General features: G+C 23.8%; 1 protein-coding gene across 1 annotated transcript in view; it reads left to right on the plus strand.

Moving 5' to 3' along the window:
* LOC145835645 (outer dense fiber protein 2-like) overlaps positions 1 to 19,413 on the plus strand; it is a 133,976-nt gene that overhangs the window by 7,897 nt on the left and 106,666 nt on the right. Inside the window, exons 5-17 of the mRNA XM_082943324.1 lie at positions 498 to 644; positions 950 to 1,087; positions 1,563 to 1,694; positions 1,823 to 1,989; positions 3,656 to 3,724; positions 4,031 to 4,177; positions 4,461 to 4,617; positions 4,947 to 5,081; positions 6,094 to 6,192; positions 7,874 to 8,056; positions 9,143 to 9,256; positions 17,695 to 17,787; positions 18,171 to 18,287. Of these exons, the coding sequence (XP_082799450.1) occupies positions 498 to 644; positions 950 to 1,087; positions 1,563 to 1,694; positions 1,823 to 1,989; positions 3,656 to 3,724; positions 4,031 to 4,177; positions 4,461 to 4,617; positions 4,947 to 5,081; positions 6,094 to 6,192; positions 7,874 to 8,056; positions 9,143 to 9,256; positions 17,695 to 17,787; positions 18,171 to 18,287 (1,698 nt within the window). The remainder of the gene's footprint in view (positions 1 to 497; positions 645 to 949; positions 1,088 to 1,562; positions 1,695 to 1,822; positions 1,990 to 3,655; positions 3,725 to 4,030; positions 4,178 to 4,460; positions 4,618 to 4,946; positions 5,082 to 6,093; positions 6,193 to 7,873; positions 8,057 to 9,142; positions 9,257 to 17,694; positions 17,788 to 18,170; positions 18,288 to 19,413) is intronic.

The following is a 19,413-nucleotide window of genomic DNA, read 5'->3' on the forward strand; positions in this document are numbered from 1 at the left end:
TCAAAAATAAACAAGTTTTATTATCTTAAAACTTTTAACTACTTACTTATTATAATAACTATAAACTATTAGTAAAAGGCAAATAGTTTGTTACAACTTTACTAGATAATAAAAAATATATTTTTCCTTGTAAGTACAAAACTTAAGTATTTCTTACATGTTATAGTAAGTTCAAGACAGTTTTATACTTTAATTTTGACATATTGAACAATATAGTCTATTTTTATTCAAAATTTCCATTAAAATGTTTTACTAAAAATATTCTTAATTAGTACTTTTATGACACGCATTTATTAATAAAAAGTTATTGAGGATATTTATAACGATTTTGTTTAAGAAACGATTTATTCCTTCAGAATACAAATGTTTCGCAAGAAAATTAAGTTTTTACTTTAGGTATGTTTTTACAAAGGTCTTATACACCTTTAAATTGAATTAATTATATTTTTACAAAAAAGAAAAACAATTTAAAATAATAACAAAATTGATATTTTCAGAATAAAAATGACTCAGATGAAGCTAAGTTGAGATTTGATTTGGATTTGGAAATTATGGAAAAAACAAAAAGATTGTTACAAGATAAAATGTCGGATTACGACAGAACTAACAAACATTTGAGAATTCAATTACAATCACACTATAAAGTTTGTTTATTATAAATATATTATATTTATTCTTACAAGACTTTGTTATACAAAATCAAATTATAAAATCTTTTTATTTTAAAAATTCATACATATAAAAAAATATTATTTTCATTTCATAACAAAAAAGATCTAAAATAGCAATAAAAACCACTTTATAAAGTTAGCTTGTTTATTAGCATTATTATTATGTTAGTACTAAAACATACAAAAGTTATAGTAAGTTGGCTTGAACATGACAAAAATTGTTATAGAGATCAATTATCAAACAAATATAATGATTTAGATTATCTTTTTTTATTCAGGACAAAACGAACATAAATCGACTTGAAAATGATAAAAACGGGTATAGAGATCAACTGACAACTGTTGAAGCTTCCATGATTAGAATGAGAACTGAACTTGAAGAAAAAAATGTTTATCTTGATAGACTCTTGGCAGAGGTGAGTTAACTATGTGAATATTATGTAAAAATTAATTATTATTGTTTGTTTTGACTTACAACTTGCAGAGTTTAGTAATATCTTAGTTTATTATACTGACCAAATTGAATATTTTGAAATAATTTTTTGCAAAGGGGGATTAGTTGTAGAAAACTTAAAGTTTTTATATAACAGTTTTTCTTTATATATTATTATTAGTTGTAGAAAATTTAAAGTTTTTACACATTAAGTTTTGACGAACTTGTTTTTATTTTGTCGTTAATGACAGTTTTGCATAAATAGCCACCAGTTTGAAACTAATTAGTACTTACAAAGCTTATAAAATATTTTAGAACCTAAATATTTAGTTCTTATTTATGACCTCAGTGTTTATTTTATGCTTAACATATTTTCAGACTAAAATTTAAACTATTCTTGAAAAGTTAACACATCTTTATATAGTCTTAATTTATTAAAATCACAAAAAATTTTAAAGGTAGAAGAAAACAAACGAAATTTGCACTCTTTGAATGAATTAAACAAATCAATAGAAACTACAAGAGCTCATTTGCAAAGAGAATTAAGAAGTCGAGACATGGAGATAAGTAGGCTGCATATTCAGATCAGGGTAAATGTATATATTTTAAGTAGAAATAAGTAGACTGCATATTCAAATAATAGTTATTTTCAATGAATTATATTGAAATAAGAATATAAATATTCAAATAAGAGTAACAGTATTAATTTTATTCATAGAAAATCGAAGACAATACGGCGGGATTGCAAGAGGAGGCGAAAGATCAAACAAAGAAGATGAAAATTGAGAGAGAGAAGATCAGTAAAGAGAAGGAAGAAGTTAAAAAAGCGGCGAGGATCAGCCGGAACAGGGTTGAGAAGATAGAGGAGAAACTTTGTAGTATGAGGTATATAGAATATTAGATATATCTTATATTAGTAGTATATTTAGTAAGTATCAGTAGAACAGGGTTGAGAAGATAGAGGAGAAATTGTGTAGCATGAGGTATGTAAAGTATTAGATAAATAATTTCATTTTACTATTAGTCACAATTATATTTATAATAAATAGAGAAGAAACTTTGTTGCATGAGGTGGTTATATGCATATAGTTCATACTTATTAGTACTTCTAGCATGAGGTATATAAGGTAACTAATTTCATATTACTATATGTCATTCTTATATTTAAGTATTTGCTGCAAGTATCAGTAGGATAGAGTTGAGAAAATTGAAGAGAAATTGTGTAGTATGAAGTGGTTATATACATATATTTAATACTTATTAGTATTTGTAGCATGAGGTTTGTTAATAAGGTTTCATTTCAATTACATATAAATGTTTGTATCACTAGAAATAGAGTTTAAATTGAAGAAAATTTGAGTATAATGAGATAAATTAGTAAATAAAATAAAATGAATAGTTAGTTATAAACAGTGGTATTAGTAGAAACAGAGTTGAAGGAAATTTTGCATTAGGGATTGTTTAATTTAAAATAAATAGTTTAAATATAAACAGCTATATTAGTAGGAACAAGGTTGAAAAAATTGAAGGAAAATTGTGTAGTTTTATAATATTTGTATATAATTTATCTTCTAATGTTAGTGTATTTAAGAATATTCAGCGGTAATAATCAGAACAGAGTTGAAAAATTGAGGAGAAGTTTTCTAGTATTTTTGTAGTATGAGGTTATAAATGTATAATAATTAACTATTAGTTACTAATAATTTTAAATGTGATAAAGTGGGATTTAAAAATATTGAAAAGTTAGTTATTTTTTAATATGTGGTGCACAAGTAAATTAAAAAAATTCTAAATAGGTTTTAGTTACTATAAAAACAAATTATACAGTAATCTTTCTTCCTTTATTCTACCAGTATATGTTTCTGTGTGTCAACGAATCAACAATGTTGATTCGTTGACACACAGAAACATATGTTGGTAGAATAAAGGAAGATTACTGTATAATTTGTTTTTATTTATATTCCAGTGAAGTTACTTCACTAGGATCTTTTGTTAGCAAACAGTTAAACCTAAATTTTGAACAGTTTTAGTTACTATATAAATTAAGTGGTATTAATATCAACAGAGTTTCACAAATAGTAGAAAATCTATTTAGTATGAGGTAGTCAGATGTATACCATAAAACATTTTTGGCTAATTGTAAACTACTTTTTATTTTGTTAAACTTACTTATTTTATTTCGACTGTTAATGTAATATTGAAGTGCAACTTTCATTTATACTTGAAGCCTTCATGAAAATGCTAATGTTAATTTTTTCTTTAACAAATTGCTTATCACTATGAAATACATTTTTTAATTTATGTTTCAATTTTTTTTAATAACCAAGTCAGTATACTGTTTATGTTGAATTGTATTAATTTAATTTCAAGTTAAATTTGATTAAACATATGCTTTAGTAATATGTATGTTTGTACAAAACTTTTTTTTGCACTTATAAAATCTTCATACTTTTATGACATATTATTATGTAAGTAACAATTTTCAATACAACTTGTAGTCATGTCTATTTAATAATTGAATTATATTAAACTAAACATGTTTATTTTAAAGGTGCAAAATGGCAGAGAAAGAAAAAGTTTACCAAGAAAATATCAGCGAAATAAAAGTGTTACAAGAAAAGTTTGTCACTATTTAATTTTCTAACTCAAAATACAATTTGAGTTGATTTTTTTAAATTTTACCAAGTAACGAAATGTTATTAAGTCTTTTGTAACATGCTCTTATTTTAAGTAATATTTTAAGCATTAACTTTTTTGCTCAAAAGTTATTATTTAACAAAAGTTTATTCCGGTGGTTTACAATAGTTACAATTATTTAACCAAGCATACTGAAAGCTTGAAAATTTTCAAAATGTGTGTTTGACATAAAATATTGAAGAAAAAGCATAATTTTTATTTTATTTTTAAATGTTAATATTAATTCAAGATATAAAAATGCTTGCGAAGACAAAATAAAGCTAGAAGATAAGTTCGATGAAACAAGTAAAAAATTAAACGAAATACAAATAAATTCAATCGCGAATAAACAAATAGACGAAAACAAAATAAACGAACTAAATCATCAAATTGAGTTGTTAGTTTTTATCTATTTTCGACTTATATCATCAACTTAAATTGTTTTTAATATGTTTTTTGACACTAGGCTTATTGTAACATTATGTTAATGACTAAACAATTTTATAGTTAAAGAAAGAAATGTTAGAAATAAGTTTTAGAAATAAAAAGAGCACAAAATTAATCTTTACATTAGTGTTTAAAGTTTATTACTATTCATTTATTATGTACTGTTAAAAGTTGAAATAATATTTTCTTATACTTTTGAAAGTTTGTTTTTCTAATTGAGTTTTTTTTTTCAGATTGAAAGCAGAAAAGGACAGGGCGAGCTCAGATTCTGAGGAACTCAAAAACACCAAACTGCAATTAGAAGAAATAAAACAAGAATTGAGAAGAAAAAATATCGAGTGTAAAGACAATGAAGATGAGCTCATCAAAAATAAACTGGAACTCGAACAAGTAATTAAAAATCATTAAATATAAGTTTCTATTTAAGATTAATATATCAAAAATCAGTTGGAACCTGAACAAAAAATTTTAAATTTTGTCATAAATACGTACTTAAGTTTTTTTTAAAGATGTACTAATCAAAATATATTAGAACTTGAAATCTAATTGATATAGAACTATATTTGTGCAAAACTTGAGTATTTAATTGAAAAAGCGAATATTTTTTAACTTATCAGTACTTTTAAACTGCCATTATTGGCATAGAAAACAGAATAACACTAGTGTAAGCTGGCACGATATCAATATTGGATCTTCAGTAACTCTCTCATATTTTTCAGGTTATGAGGTCGCTTGAGAGACTTGAGAGAAGTTCGCAGAGAATGAGAGAGGAAGGTTCTGATGAAATCGAGAGAGTTAAAAACGAGATGCTTGAAAAATTACAGCAGTTACAACCGCTTCCTCAGATATTAAAAGTAAATAAATATTAATTATTTTGTTCGTTTATTATATATTAAGTAATTTTTTTCTTTAATAGTATAATATATATAAATTGCTTGAAAAAATACAGCAATTACAAGCACTTCCTCAAATTTTAAAAGTAAATAAACTATTTTTTACATACATTTATTTGTTTCATATGCTTAAACTTTCTGTTTGTTATTTTGTTATAAACATAGGGGACAAGCGGTAGTTGAAACACTTTTGGTAATCTTATTTTTCACACAGATAACTAAGCTACCGGTCGCTTTTTACATTTTGATAAAATTCAAAGCATTTGTCGAGATATCAGCAGTCAAAGTTAGAGAGTTCAATAGGTTGCTCATGGGAGGCGCAAAACAAAAAGGCAAAAAAAGACTACTTTACTAAAAACATATCTTCTTTATGACAAATCTCGTTACTTAAACTTTACTTATATAAAGTTTTAAGTAATTAATTCAAAAGAATTATATAAGATATGTTTTTAGTGATTTTTATATTCACCGTTTTAGTATTCTCATCCCACAAGGGACTTATTGTACTCTCCGTATTTAATACGCTATATCACAAAAGTTTGTTTGATAGTTTAAAAATTTGTAAAAGCAACCTTAGTTAAAACTCTGCGAAGTAAGATTAAAATGAAAACAAAGTGATTTACCCCACATATTACATAATAATAACATTTGTTTTCTAAATTATAATCCTTGCCTCAAATATTAAAAGTTTGTTGTAAATTAATAAATATTTTGATTATCTCTAAATTTCAGTAGTCAAAATTCTTTTGAAATCTTTTAATTTTTATTTTTACAACTGCACATATTAAATTTATGCTATTTTAGTGGTATAGAGGCAAAAAATATAAGTATAAATACATTTATAAATACAAGCACAAAACTTATTAAGGCAATTCAGTAAGTGAATAATAATAATTATCATTTTTAAAGACGTATTTATAATGAAATAAATGATTAAGTGTAATTTTTCTTTTTATGATGTAATAATTGACAGGAAACAGAATTGAAACTCCGCGACGCAGAAGACAGATTACAGTTGTATGAAGAAAAAAATTTGGAAAAGAATAGATTAATTGATACACTCACTAACAAAGTTAGTTTAAATAAATAAAGTTTAAAATAAAAAGGTACTTCAAATAATATATTAAGCTTTGAAACTTAAAAAAAATTAAATTATAGACGCTTACAATAAAAGACGGAGTGCTTTCCCCCTTAATAACTTACTCAAACAATAAACAAAAATTTAGTAAGTTGTAACTAAAATATCCAATATTTTTTTCAACAGTTTTATTACAAACAAAACAATGTTTCACTCCTATACTTGCATATAGGAGATCCTCAGTTGTTGTAAATAGGTCTGAAAAAATTTTTAGAACAAAATAAATGGAAGTGAAACAAAAATAAAAACTAAAAACTAATGGTTTAAGAGCAAAAATAAATCTTAAATATACTAAACTTAAGTAAAAAATTTTTTTAATTTATGTTACGCTTTTAAGAATTTTGTTGGTAAGATAGACAAAAAAAAAATATAGTGCTATATACGTTAAAATAGTAAAACATGACTCACATTGAAGTTAGTTGCTAGAAAAAACAAATAGAATACTAAACACAACATTTGCAATTGATAATGCTATAAATTGACTGTTTAAACTTAAAGATAAAAATTTCAAAGTTAGGTTTATGACGTAACTATATTGGCGCACAATTTGAATTAATATACTTTAGTTACAAAGTTAGAAATTTTTTGTTAAATTGCCTTATTGAATAAAGACTATGTAAAAAAAAGTTTTAATTTGGTATCGTGCTTTGGTGTAAATAAAAAAAAAGGAAACAACTTTTACATGGGCGATAAAGACTCTTTACAATTACAAATAATTTAACTTACTAATCAGCGGGTGCTAGTTTAAGTTTTAAAGCAGAGCTTTTGGAAATGTGGACAGTTTGCAAATAGTTCGTACCTCTTATCGTAAAACTTAAACTAGCACCCGCTGATTAGTAAGTTAAATTATTTGTAATTGTGAAGAGTCTTTATCGCCCATGTAAAAGTTGTTTCCTTTTTTTTTATTTACACCAAAGCACGATACCAAATTAAAACTTTTTTTTACATAGTCTTTATTCAATAAGGCAATTTAACAAAAAATTTCTAACTTTGTAACTAAAGTATATTAATTCAAATTGTGCGCCAATATAGTTACGTCATAAACCTAACTTTAAAATTTTTATCTTTAAGTTTAAACAGTCAATTTATAGCATTATCAATTGCAAATGTTGTGTTTAGTATTCTATTTGTTTTTTCTGGCAACTAACTTCAATGTGAGTCATGTTTTACTATTTTAACGTATATAGCACTATATATTTTTTTGTCTATCTTACCAACAAAATTCTTAAAAGCGTAACATAAACTAAAAAAAATTTTTTACTTAAGTTTAGTATATTTAAGATTTATTTTTGCTCTTAAACCATTAGTTTTTAGTTTTTATTTTTGTTTCACTTCCATTTATTTTGTTCAAAAACTTTTTTCAGATCTATTTATAACAACTGAGGATCTCCTATATGCAAGTATAGGAGTGAAACATTGTTTTGTTTGTAATAAACTGTTGAAATAAATATTGGATATAAATCTCCTTAAAGACATTTAAGTCGAGAACTTTAAATTGTTTGATTTAAAACAAGTTACATTATTATAGTAACTAAAATATGCACAGAAACTGATTCTATGAGTTTAGTATGATTTATAGCTTTAAACTTTGAAAAATCCCCTACATTGAAATTAGGTAGAGGACGATCTGGACGAGACGCAGCAGACCAACTTGAAATTGTCGCAACTAACCAATGAGAAGCGAGCATTGGACGCTCAACTGCAATTGGTCAGTTGCGAGCTGCAGGATAAAAACAACAAGGTAAAGTATGGAGAGAAGGAACTGTTTGAAAAAGACGAAATAATTACCAATTTGGAAGTTTGTTTTATAATTTTTTAAATTAAGTAGTTTATAACTTATTTTTATTTAAACGACTAAAAAAAAAACACTCAAAAAGTTTGGTCTAAGGACCTGGTGCACGAAAAAAACTTTCGGTTATCGAGTCATGCACCAGAACAGTTTAACGTCATGTCCAGGACTTAAACTGTTCTGGACATGAGTATAGCTCTTTTTTGTTTTAGAAAGAATTTAAGATTTTATTAAATTAGTTTTTAATTACTTCTAATAGTTCATTTAATAACACAGTTTTAAATTAATTTGCGCAGGGCAATGTTACCGCTAAGAGGGCAATATTGCTCTCTATTTTAGCGACTTTAGTAATTCGGGCGAAAAACAATATAATTTTTTTTATTATTGGGAGTCATAGAGTTTTAACTTTTTAGCTTGCACTTCAATATTTTTAGGTGAAATAAATATAGGTAATCATAGAAAACTTTTACTTTTAAGCTTGCTATTTTACCCTTTACAGCTTACTTGAGGTAAAATTTAAACCAGGGTTTCACAAAGTAGGCGATACCTAGGGGGAATAACTAGATTAACTACATCTTTTTATACTTTATACAGGCACTGGAATCCTGAAAAAAAAAACCTTGAATTTGACAATTTAGGCTAAAAAAAACCTGGAATTTCAAACAAATTTAACATGTTTACATGTTAATCAATAAAATTTTGGTTTGACTTGAAAAATCTATCATATAAACAAGAATTATTTGTTATCATCTAATTTTTGTTTATAAAAATACAATTAAAGTAGCTTTACAGTATCTTTTCAATGTTGTTATACTGTTTAACAGATTTTATTTTACCTTAAAATTAGCTTTAATCTAAAATTGTACCCAAAAATATGTAGTTTCAAAAATCTGGTTGAAATTCGAAAGTTTCTCAAAAACCAGTAGCAACCCTGTATATACTACTTTTTAATGTCTGTTAACATTTTACTTATTTTTTCCCTATTTTTATTACTTGAAAGTAAAACTGCCGTCAGTTTGTAAAGATAAGACAGTTTTGAAACAATGTATCTAAATTGCTAATATCCATACTTTTTTATTTGCTAATTTTTTATAGGTAAAACTTTCATCAGCTTGTAAAGAACGAGACAGTTACAGAAGACAACTGGATTCGGCTTTTCAGGAGTTCAGAAACAAAATTGAAAACGAAAAAGACAAATCACTAACCAGGGTTTGTTTTTTCTTAATATTTTATTTTAAAATGATGTTGGAAACTTATTTGTAGTATAAATAAAAGTGTTTAAAATAAACTATAGACAAATCACTAAACAGAGTTGTTTACATATATATTAATGATATTTTTAATAATTGTTATTATTGTTTTTGTTAACTTCTTTCATATTTGCGTAAACATGCATTTAAACTATTTTAAGAACGACAAATCATAAACACAGAGTAACTATATATTTTATTAACATACTGATCCAAAACTTTAAAATATTTGTTAGTTTTAACTTTAAATAACTATTAATTTATACCAGTGTACAAAGTTATTATCTATTAAAAGTTTCATTTTAAGTTCAAACAAATAGTAAAGCTGTTTTTGTATTTGAAAATGAAAAAATCGGTTTGTAAAAATATACAAAAAAATAAATAAGAAGATAAGTCAAATATCTAAGTACTAAATGAAATTTAATATTCTAAAAAGTATAATCAGTTTTTAATCTCTTGAAATATTTTGTTGTTAATAAATTTCCTAGGGTAGTGTTTCTATGTATAGAACCATGTGTTATGATTATTTATTTTATGTAAAATAAAAACTTTAAAAGTTGTAAACATAATATATTATATGTATAAAATGGCTTATAGTTTTTTCATGAATAGTTTTGATGTGTATTTTATAATTCAAATAACTTAGTAACGTTTTTCAATTAGTATGTGAAACTGATTGTTAGGAATGATAATGTTCCTTTTACTTTTTATTCTTATATTTTGCTTATTTTTGAAGACATTCCTATGGTATAGATATTCCTATACGAGAATACTATTAAATACTCTATATAAGTTCTTCACTTATAATTTTTTTAAATTATAAATTTCTTATGTTTTATTATAAGATACTATACCTATTTGAATTTGAAATTTTTAAAACCAATTAGTTAATTTATAATTCCTCAAGTGAAATAGGTACAGAGATAGTAAATTTTAGACAAAGACATTCAACAAAGTGTCAAAGTTTTTTTTTTTTTTTGCTGTCAAAATTGTCAGCTAATATATTATAAATAATTAACAACTGAAACTATATTTTAATCGCTCAATGAAGTAATAAAACAAAGCTCAAAAACTCTTAACTTAATCTCCATATATACATATGTAACAAAGTTAGTTTATATGATAAAAATTGTTACCATAAATTTTTAGAATTCGTGTAGAGTTTTTAAATCACCTGTAAAAGTGATAATTCTAATTTAATAAAATACATAAGCTCTCATAACAAAATTCAACTGATATTAAGACTTCAACTCACAAATAAAGACAATCAAAATAGCCTTATTTCTAAAAGTATTTATAATACAGTTTTAATAGTTAAATTTCATCTTGAATTAAAGTTTTAATAAGTGTTAAACTAGTTTTTGGTACTTTTCATTATTTACTTAAAATTTTTAAACATAATCTAGTTCATGCTAGTGAGTGTATTTCACTTGTTCATATTGTTACTTTATTAATATTACTTGTAAACTTTATTTTATGTTTGAAAAATAGATAAGGAACTAAATAAAATATTTAAGTGCTGAATGAATTTAAACTCTGAATAGTATAATTAGTTTATTATTCTGATGAAAGACTTCTATTTTTATTGATAGTCGAAATTAAGATAAAGAACTATATTTTTTAATATATTTTATTTGTTTACATGCTTCTTACGGTAGCTTTCCCATGTATAAAACTTTAAGTAGGAATTTATGAGCATTTAATTATTATATTACATACAGTTGAGTTTTATATAATTGTATATAAAATATATGATAAATACAAGTGTAGGAATTTTTTTCTGTGAATAGTTTTTGTTTATATTTTTAAACTTGAACAGTTTACTATTGTTTGAGTTTGTTTCGTTTGTTGTAATAAAACAATAATTTTTCACAGTTTTACTTCTTCTCATTTTTATATTTTGTTTGTTGTAAGATATTTCTGTAGAATTTATAAACATACATTTTAGACTATAAAATACTCTATATAGTAATTAACTTTTTTTATGGTTATATTTTTTATTAAAAAGTAGTGTCAAACGAAAATTTATAATCTTAAATTTAATATTTATCCAGTAACTAGAAAAAAAACTTTAAATTCGAGTAAAATTGTTGTTAAAATGCGTCATAACTTCTAAAAAATATATTGCGTGTAAATTGCTTAGTGACGTAATATAAAAAATGTTAAAAAAAACTAAATTCATTTCAGTATATATAATTTACTGTTGCCGTATAGAATTGAAATATTTGTCTTTGATGTTACTGTTTAATTTTTAATCACTTATAAAAGTGTTCAAACCATTAATAGCATATCATATTAACTCATCTTTAATTAAAATTAAATTTACTAGTAAAATATGCTTGAAATACTAGCTATTGTTATTATTTTCTACTAAATGATCAAACAGTAAAGTAGTTGCAGCTAACTATAAATTTTATTCATTGAAATTTAAACTGTTTAAAATTGATAAACAAACAATTTCATTGCACGACCAACAGCAAGAGCATCCGATACAACCTACGACCGGTTTTTACCTTATTAGGACTCATTTTTAATAAAGATGAAATCGGTCGTAAGCTGTCTCGGATGCTGATGTTGTTGTAGGTCGTGTGGTAAAGTTCAATATTTATTGTTGATGATGGCAATGATAAATACTTATTTAAACTGATGATACATTTAGACAAAACTTTCATTAGTTTTTATATGTTAATTGAAATAGTAAGTAATACTTAATTGAAATAGTAGGTATATGTTAAAATTTTGTTACGTTTGTTTTGCAAATGTGTTTTTTAATAATTGTTTTTCTATATATTTAGTACATTTGTGTTTTCTTGTTCAAAAAGTTTTAAAGTAATCAATGAAAAGTGAATCGAATCAAGGTCGTTAGAATATTGTAACAACAACTTACTATGTTTTTTTTTATTAATAATACAGTACAATAGAACTTCTGTACTAGTATGATTAACCCTTGCTAAATTTTCGTTTAATTGTTAAAAAATTAGTTGAGAAAAATCACTTGGTTTAAATAAATTAAGTTATTTTAAAGCACAATAAGTTAACTTCTATTAAAATTGTTGCAAACTTTAGTTTTTAAATGTGTTTTTTTTGAAAATATTTTTCTATTTAATACTGTTTTTTTTTTGTCAAGTTATTTTGCTTCTACTTTTAATTGAAGCCAATGATATAATTTCTATCAATGTAATTTATTTTATAGTTTCTTAAATTTAAACAATTATTGTCAACAAAAATAAATTTCAACTGTTTTGAAAAACCTTATTGTTATAACACAACTGTCTTTATTATTTCTTATTTATCATTATTCTGGAAGAGAACTATATTTTTTAGTATATTTTATTTTTTACATGCTTCTTACGGTAGATTTCCCATAAAACATTATATAGAAATTTATGAGCATTTAGTAATTATATTACATAGCGTTGAGTTTTTATAATTGTAAATAGAATATATGATAAATATAATTGTATGAAAGCATTTTTTTTTATAAATAGTTTTTGTTTATATTTTGAAACTTAAACAGTTTACTATTGTTTTCTAATCAGTTTGTTTTATTTTATATAATAATAATAACACAATAAATTTTCACAGTTTTGCTTTTCTAATTTTTATATTTCGTATGTTTTAAGATATTTATGTAGAATTTATAAACATATTTTTTATTACTATAAAGTACTCTATATAGTACTTAACTTTTTTTATGGTTATATTTTTTATTAAACAGTAGTGTCAAACGAAAATTTATAATCTTAAGTTTAATGTTTATCCAAAAATTAAAAAAAAAAGACTTTAATTGTGAGTAAAATTGTTGTAAAAATTCGACATAAGTTCTAAAAAATATATTGCATGTAAGTTGTTTATTGACGTAATATAAAAAAAATTAAAAAACTAACTTCATTTTAGTACATATTGTTTACTGTTGCAGTGGTGATTCATTGTATATGTCTTAATATTTCAAATTGTAATCACTTTTTAAGGTGGTAAAACTAATTATAGCATATCGAGTTTGTACTCACGTAAATAGAAATTAAACTTACTAGTAAATTTATTTGAAATACTAACTATTGTTAATGTTTTCTAATAGATGATCATACAATAAAATAGTAAAAGTTTTCTGTTAAAAATTAACAAACAAACAGTTTCACCACACGACCAACAACAAGAGCATCCGAGGCTATCTAAGACCGATTTTTCTTTATAAAGACTCATTGAGTGGCGAAACCTCGCGTACGTTGTCTCGGATGCTGTTGTTGTTGGTCGTGTGGTGAAGTACATTGTTTATTATCGATAGCATAAAACATTTCGACCTTGTTGATGATGGCCATAATTAATAGTATTTTAAACTGATAATACAGTTCAACTAAACTTTTAGTACTAGCACGGTTTAAGGTTGAAAATTTATTTTAAATAGCTATTTATTTAAAATAGAGAAACTTAATTAGTTTTTATATGTTAATTTATATTAAAATTTTGTTAAGTTTGTTTTGCAACTGTGTATTTTTAAAATCCATTTTTCTAAATACTCAGTACATTTGTTTTTTTTTTGTAAATAGTTTAGTACTTCAATTTGTTTCTTTGATGGGTTACACATGTTATATTGATAACTTGTTCGAATAGTTGTAAAGTGAAACGAATCAAGTTAGATAAAATATAATAACAACAACTTACTATGTTTTTTTTATTAATAATACATAGAACTTCTGCACTAGTACAATTAAATCTCACTAAATTTTCGCACAATTGTTACTAGGTTAAGAAAATCACTTTGTTTTAATAAACTAAGTTCTTTAATAGCACAATAAGTTTAATTCTATTAAAATCGTTGTAAACTTTAGTTTTCAAATGTGTTCTTTTAAAAAATATATTTCCTCTAAGGACTGTTTTTTTTGTTAAGTAGTTTTTACTATTAATTAAAGTCAATGATATAGTTTCTATAAATATAATTTATTTTTTATCTTGATAACTAACTGCTTTACGTGCACATTATCTTGGGGTTTTTAAAACACTAGTGACATAATGAATTTTTAACTAAAGTCTTTATACTAACTTTATATCAATATAAACTAGTGAAAAGTTTCAAAAGGTAACGTTAAACTTGAGGAAGTTATATTTGTAGACAAAATAGTTATTTTGACAGCTACTTTTAAAGATTTACACAGTTGGGAAAATTTTTTTATTACCTATTTTTAGTTATTGTTTTACTTTTTCTTTTTTGAGGCTGTCATAATGTAAAACAAAATGAAAATACAAAAATTAAAACACATATTACAAACGAAAAATAAACTATACACTTTTTCAAATTGTCAAACAAATTTTTACATTTAGCTGTTTTGAGATAGGTAAAAATTTAGATGAACTTGATAATTCTTCATAAAGCAAATAAGCACAAAAACAAGTTGTTTTTGCCTAACAAACATTTTTCAAATATATGCAAATTTAATCTTAAAATCGTTATTAAGATTTTTCATAATTTTTGAACAACTGAAACTCAGGGTTGCCACTCGGTCAGGAAAAGTCAGGAAATCAGGAAAAGTCAGGAAAAATTTGAAAAAATTACAAAAGTCAGGAAAAAATGGGGGGTTTTGAAAAAAGTCAGGAAAAGTCAGGAAATTTGATTAAAAAAAAAAAAAAAAAGTCAAATTTTGTCAGGTTAAATTTACGAAATTCCTTGTTTTCCAAAGCCTTTAAGTGGTAAAAGTTAAATAAAAGTCCTTTAAAGTCAGAAAAAAATTCCAAAATTTTCCTAAAAATTTACAAAAATATTTAGTTTTATTTCCAATGCCTTCAGCTGGTATAAATTAGTAAAATATCCTTTATAATACTGCAAAAATTTTCTATTAACATATTGAACAAGTACCCTACTTGAACAAGCAGATTTTGTAAGCTTTTTAGTATTTATGATCTGTAGCAAGGACACTTCCATAGTGAAACTGTGATATATACACAAAAGTTTATCTAGCATAATTTTAGAATCAAAGAGTTTTTTGTTCAAGTAAACAATTGAGTTCTTTATAACTAAGCAGTTAGTTTAGTGTTTGATGTAACAAGTTAATGTGTATACTTTACCTCTTTATAACTTTTTCAAATTTGTTTAATTTTTTTAAACAAGTTTTAAGAGAGGTATAATATGCCAAGATTAAATTTACTTATTATTTGTATTTTTTGGAGAGTAACTCAAGTTTTTAAAGTATATAAGAGTATATTTATTTGTTACAAATTTTATACTAAATGATAAGAGGAAATATTTTATACATCAGATATATAGTTTACTTTTTTATGTCTTTTTTTACAGTCACTTAAGTATATTCTTTTTTATTTTTTATTTAAGGATTTTATATTAAATATTGGGTGTATTTTATTGAACTAAGTGAACAATTTATATAAGTAAAACATGTTTTAAGTAAATACTTTTTATTACTAGATATTTTTAACTTATACGCTAAATTTTTATCACTAGATTTATTTTACAACTTATATGCTAAATCTGACTAAAGTTTACTTTTTTAGTTAAATAAATAGCTTATTACTGATAGAGAGTAAATTTATTTTTGTATTAAGGTGTTAGATTAGATTTATTTGTACAGAAAACTAACACTTTATGTATTGGGTTTTTAAACTCAGACTAACCATTATTATTTTTTTCAGATCAGTATTTAATTGTTTTTTTATATTTTAATTATGCCAAAGTTTACATATTTCAAAAATTCTTGGCTTTCTGAAAAAGATTTTTCTGAATGAAAGTTCCTTATTAATTTAAGGTTTTAATTGTAAAAGTTCCTTATATGTCGTTTCGTTCATTTAGATACATTTATACTAGTGAACTCTAAAAAATTGCGTTCTTTATTGTTTTAAGGTTTCAACTGTAAAAACTTGTTATTGTTTTAAGATTTTAGTTGTGAAAGTTCGTTATTAATTCAAGGTTTTAATTGTAAAAGTTCCTTATATGTCGTTTGTTTATCTAGATACATTTATGCTAGGATTTGCTAAAAAACTGTTTCGTTTTTCAGACAAGCTGTGTTTATAAGGTAAAAATACAAGAATTTTGCTAATAGAGCTGTTTATTACAAACATCAATCATACACAGATGGTTTAAGTGATGTACTGGAAGTTTGATTATAGAATTCAGCAAAAAACTATTGTTTAAAACCTGTATTAAAGTTAGATTGGAAGTTTTATATAGTTTTAAGTGTTAGATTATGTATTTTAGAATAAGTCTAGTTTAAGAGTTTGATTTAGAAAAGTCAGGAAAACTTTGGTAAAAAGTCAGGAAAAGTCAGGAAATTCTTCTCAGCTTTTTGAGTGGCAACCATGGAAACTGCATGTAAATAACTTGGTGACGTAAAATAAAAACAACACCAAAACACTTACTTCATTTTATTATGTATAAACTTACTAAATTGAACATTAAACCTTAGTATTTTTTTAAACTTAAATTTATAATCACTTATAAAAGTGGTAAATTTAATGTTACTAAACAGCTTGTTATTTAAGCTTATCATCATCTCAACTTACACATTATTGCAGTATTTTTGTAAAACTTTTTATTTGAATGTAGATTGATATAGTGTAAAAGTTTCAAAATTGCTTTAATTTTTATAAATTCAAACTTATTATGTGTTTCAGATACCTATTGTAATATTTAAATTTTAGTTCTCTGAACTCTAAACAAAATTTTTAATTTTGAAATTGAATAATATAACCTCAGTTTTTTATAAAGATATTCACAAAATTTAGAATCCTAAAAACCTGGATTTTGAAAAATTGAAAAAAAAACTGGAAGTTTGAATAGAAAATACTAAAAATCCTTGAATTTTAAACAATTTTTATACTTTAAGTAGTAAAATTTTTATTTGACACGAAAAATCTATCATATTTTTTTTTGGATTGTCAAATTTTTTTTTATTAAAAAATATATTTTACAAAGCTTTACAGTATCTTTTCAATTTTTTTATTCTATTTGACACAATTTTTTACTTTGAACTTAACTTTAAGCTAAAAATTGGCCCAAAAAAGTGTACTTTCAAAAGCATTGAAAAAATTCATAAAATCGAAAAAATATTCTCAAAAACCAGTGAGAACCCTGGTAGAAGTAATAATTAAATTCAAAATATTTTTCAGAAAATCTCCCTGTTATTAGAGTTTGTAACTGCTACAAAAGTTTCTGGTTTTTTACTATTTTCAAACAAATTTAGGCAGATTATTTGAAGTACAACTAGTTAGATACATTTTTAATGTTTTATATTTCAGTTTTCTGTTGTTTAAAGAAAACTAATATTAAAAATAAATTATTTTAACTTAGTTTTTTAAATCTGAATTTGTATCAAACTCAATTTTTTTGTCTTTGGAAAATGTATTTCTATTTATTTTGCTTATAATTCTTGTTTAAATTTGACATTACTACAGGAAAACGCTTTACAGTCGAAACTAATAAGTTTGGAATCAGATTTGACCAGAATGAAATCGGAAAATCTAGAAATTAAAAGGTCAAAGGACGATGTTAGTAACCTTTGATTATATATTGGTTTTCAATATGTAAAATTAATCTAACACCTGTTAAAAAAAAAGTTCAAAAAAGTAGTATGAAGATTCATAAGCACAAAACTTAACTTTTAGTGATTGAAGTCTTATTTTAATTTACTTAAAGTTATGAATTATAGTTAGTTGTCTTGACTATTTTCAATGTTAAATTCAAAATAAAGTAACTTGAAAAAATAGATAAATTAAGGTTTTTTTTAAACTTTTCTTAATGTATTTAGTTTATAAGAACTCATGACGGTTCAAGTTTGTTTCAATAAATTATTTACAACCGTTACAATAATTTCATTTATAGCAACTTTGAAGTATTACATAAAAATCCCCTAACACAAAACTGTATTCAGGCGGTGCGGAAATGGCAGATGCGGTTTGATGACGTCAGGGAACAATTGGACCAATCGGAGAAAAGCATTACGTCAATGAGAAGTTACGTGGATTTTCTAAAGAGCAGTTACAATCAAGTTTTTACAAAATAATAAATGTGACTCCACCTAGACTCGAACCTAGGACCTGTCGATTTATAATTTTTATAATTTTATCAAGTCAAAAATACTGAATACTTATTGAAAGATTAAAATTGATTCACTTTTTAAAGTTTTTGTTTGTTGAAAGTATTCTTACTTTTTGAATAATTATTTTTATAAGTATGATATAAAAAAAAATTCAAAGATTTTTTTTTGAAAATTGTTAACTTACAAGTGACGGAAACAAATTAATCTCACTTTTTAATTAGATATAAGCAATTTTATTAAAGCTTTAACTATTAATAATTTAACTATTAATAATGCAAAACTAAATGAAAATAGTAACAAACACCGAACTTTATAAATATGTATAAAATTTTATGACATTTTATTAAAGTTTACAAGCTATCTTATATGCATACAAAATATCATGAAATTTAATTCACCAAATTTAAATCGACTATTTTATTAGTTCTTTATCTTTGTAATAATTTGATCAAATTTATTTTTTTGTGCCTTTAATCTAACACTTTTTAAAAACTCTACGAAACTTTTTAATGTTCGCTGCTTAAAAATTTTTGACACAGTGATTTTTAAATATTGACCAAAATACTTTTTTTTTTTTTTTTTAACTTTCTATTTCGTCCAGGTTTCTACCAAACTGTGCTTTTTTGTGATTTGTTTAATTCTTTTCTTTGCTAATAAATTATTACAAAAATATTTGTGTTTGATTTTATGGTTTTCAAAAGATTTTTGGGGGAATTGTATTGTAAAGATTTTCTTTATAATATCAAAAGTATAATAGTTGTTTGTATTAACTAAGAAGCATTGCTCAATTTACTGTAAAGTAAAGAGCCTATTTAAATTATAAAAAAGTGCTAATAACTTTGTTATTTTTTACCCGGTTTAATTGAAAAAAAAACTCTGAACTTTTCAAGTATAGTAAAACAATAAGTTGGACTGAGCTAATTTGTAGTAAAATTAAAAATTTTAATGCCTGAAAATTTAAACAAAGTTATGATTAGGCATATTCAAAAGTTTCAAAATTATAATATATAGATTGGTAAAAATTTGCTTATTTATAAATATACTAAATAAATGCAAAATCTCAAAATATAAATAA

Source organism: Thalia democratica, chromosome 5 (assembly GCF_965202585.1).
Source record: "Thalia democratica chromosome 5, ktThaDemo2.hap1.1, whole genome shotgun sequence".
NCBI classification, from domain to species: domain Eukaryota; kingdom Metazoa; phylum Chordata; class Thaliacea; order Salpida; family Salpidae; genus Thalia; species Thalia democratica.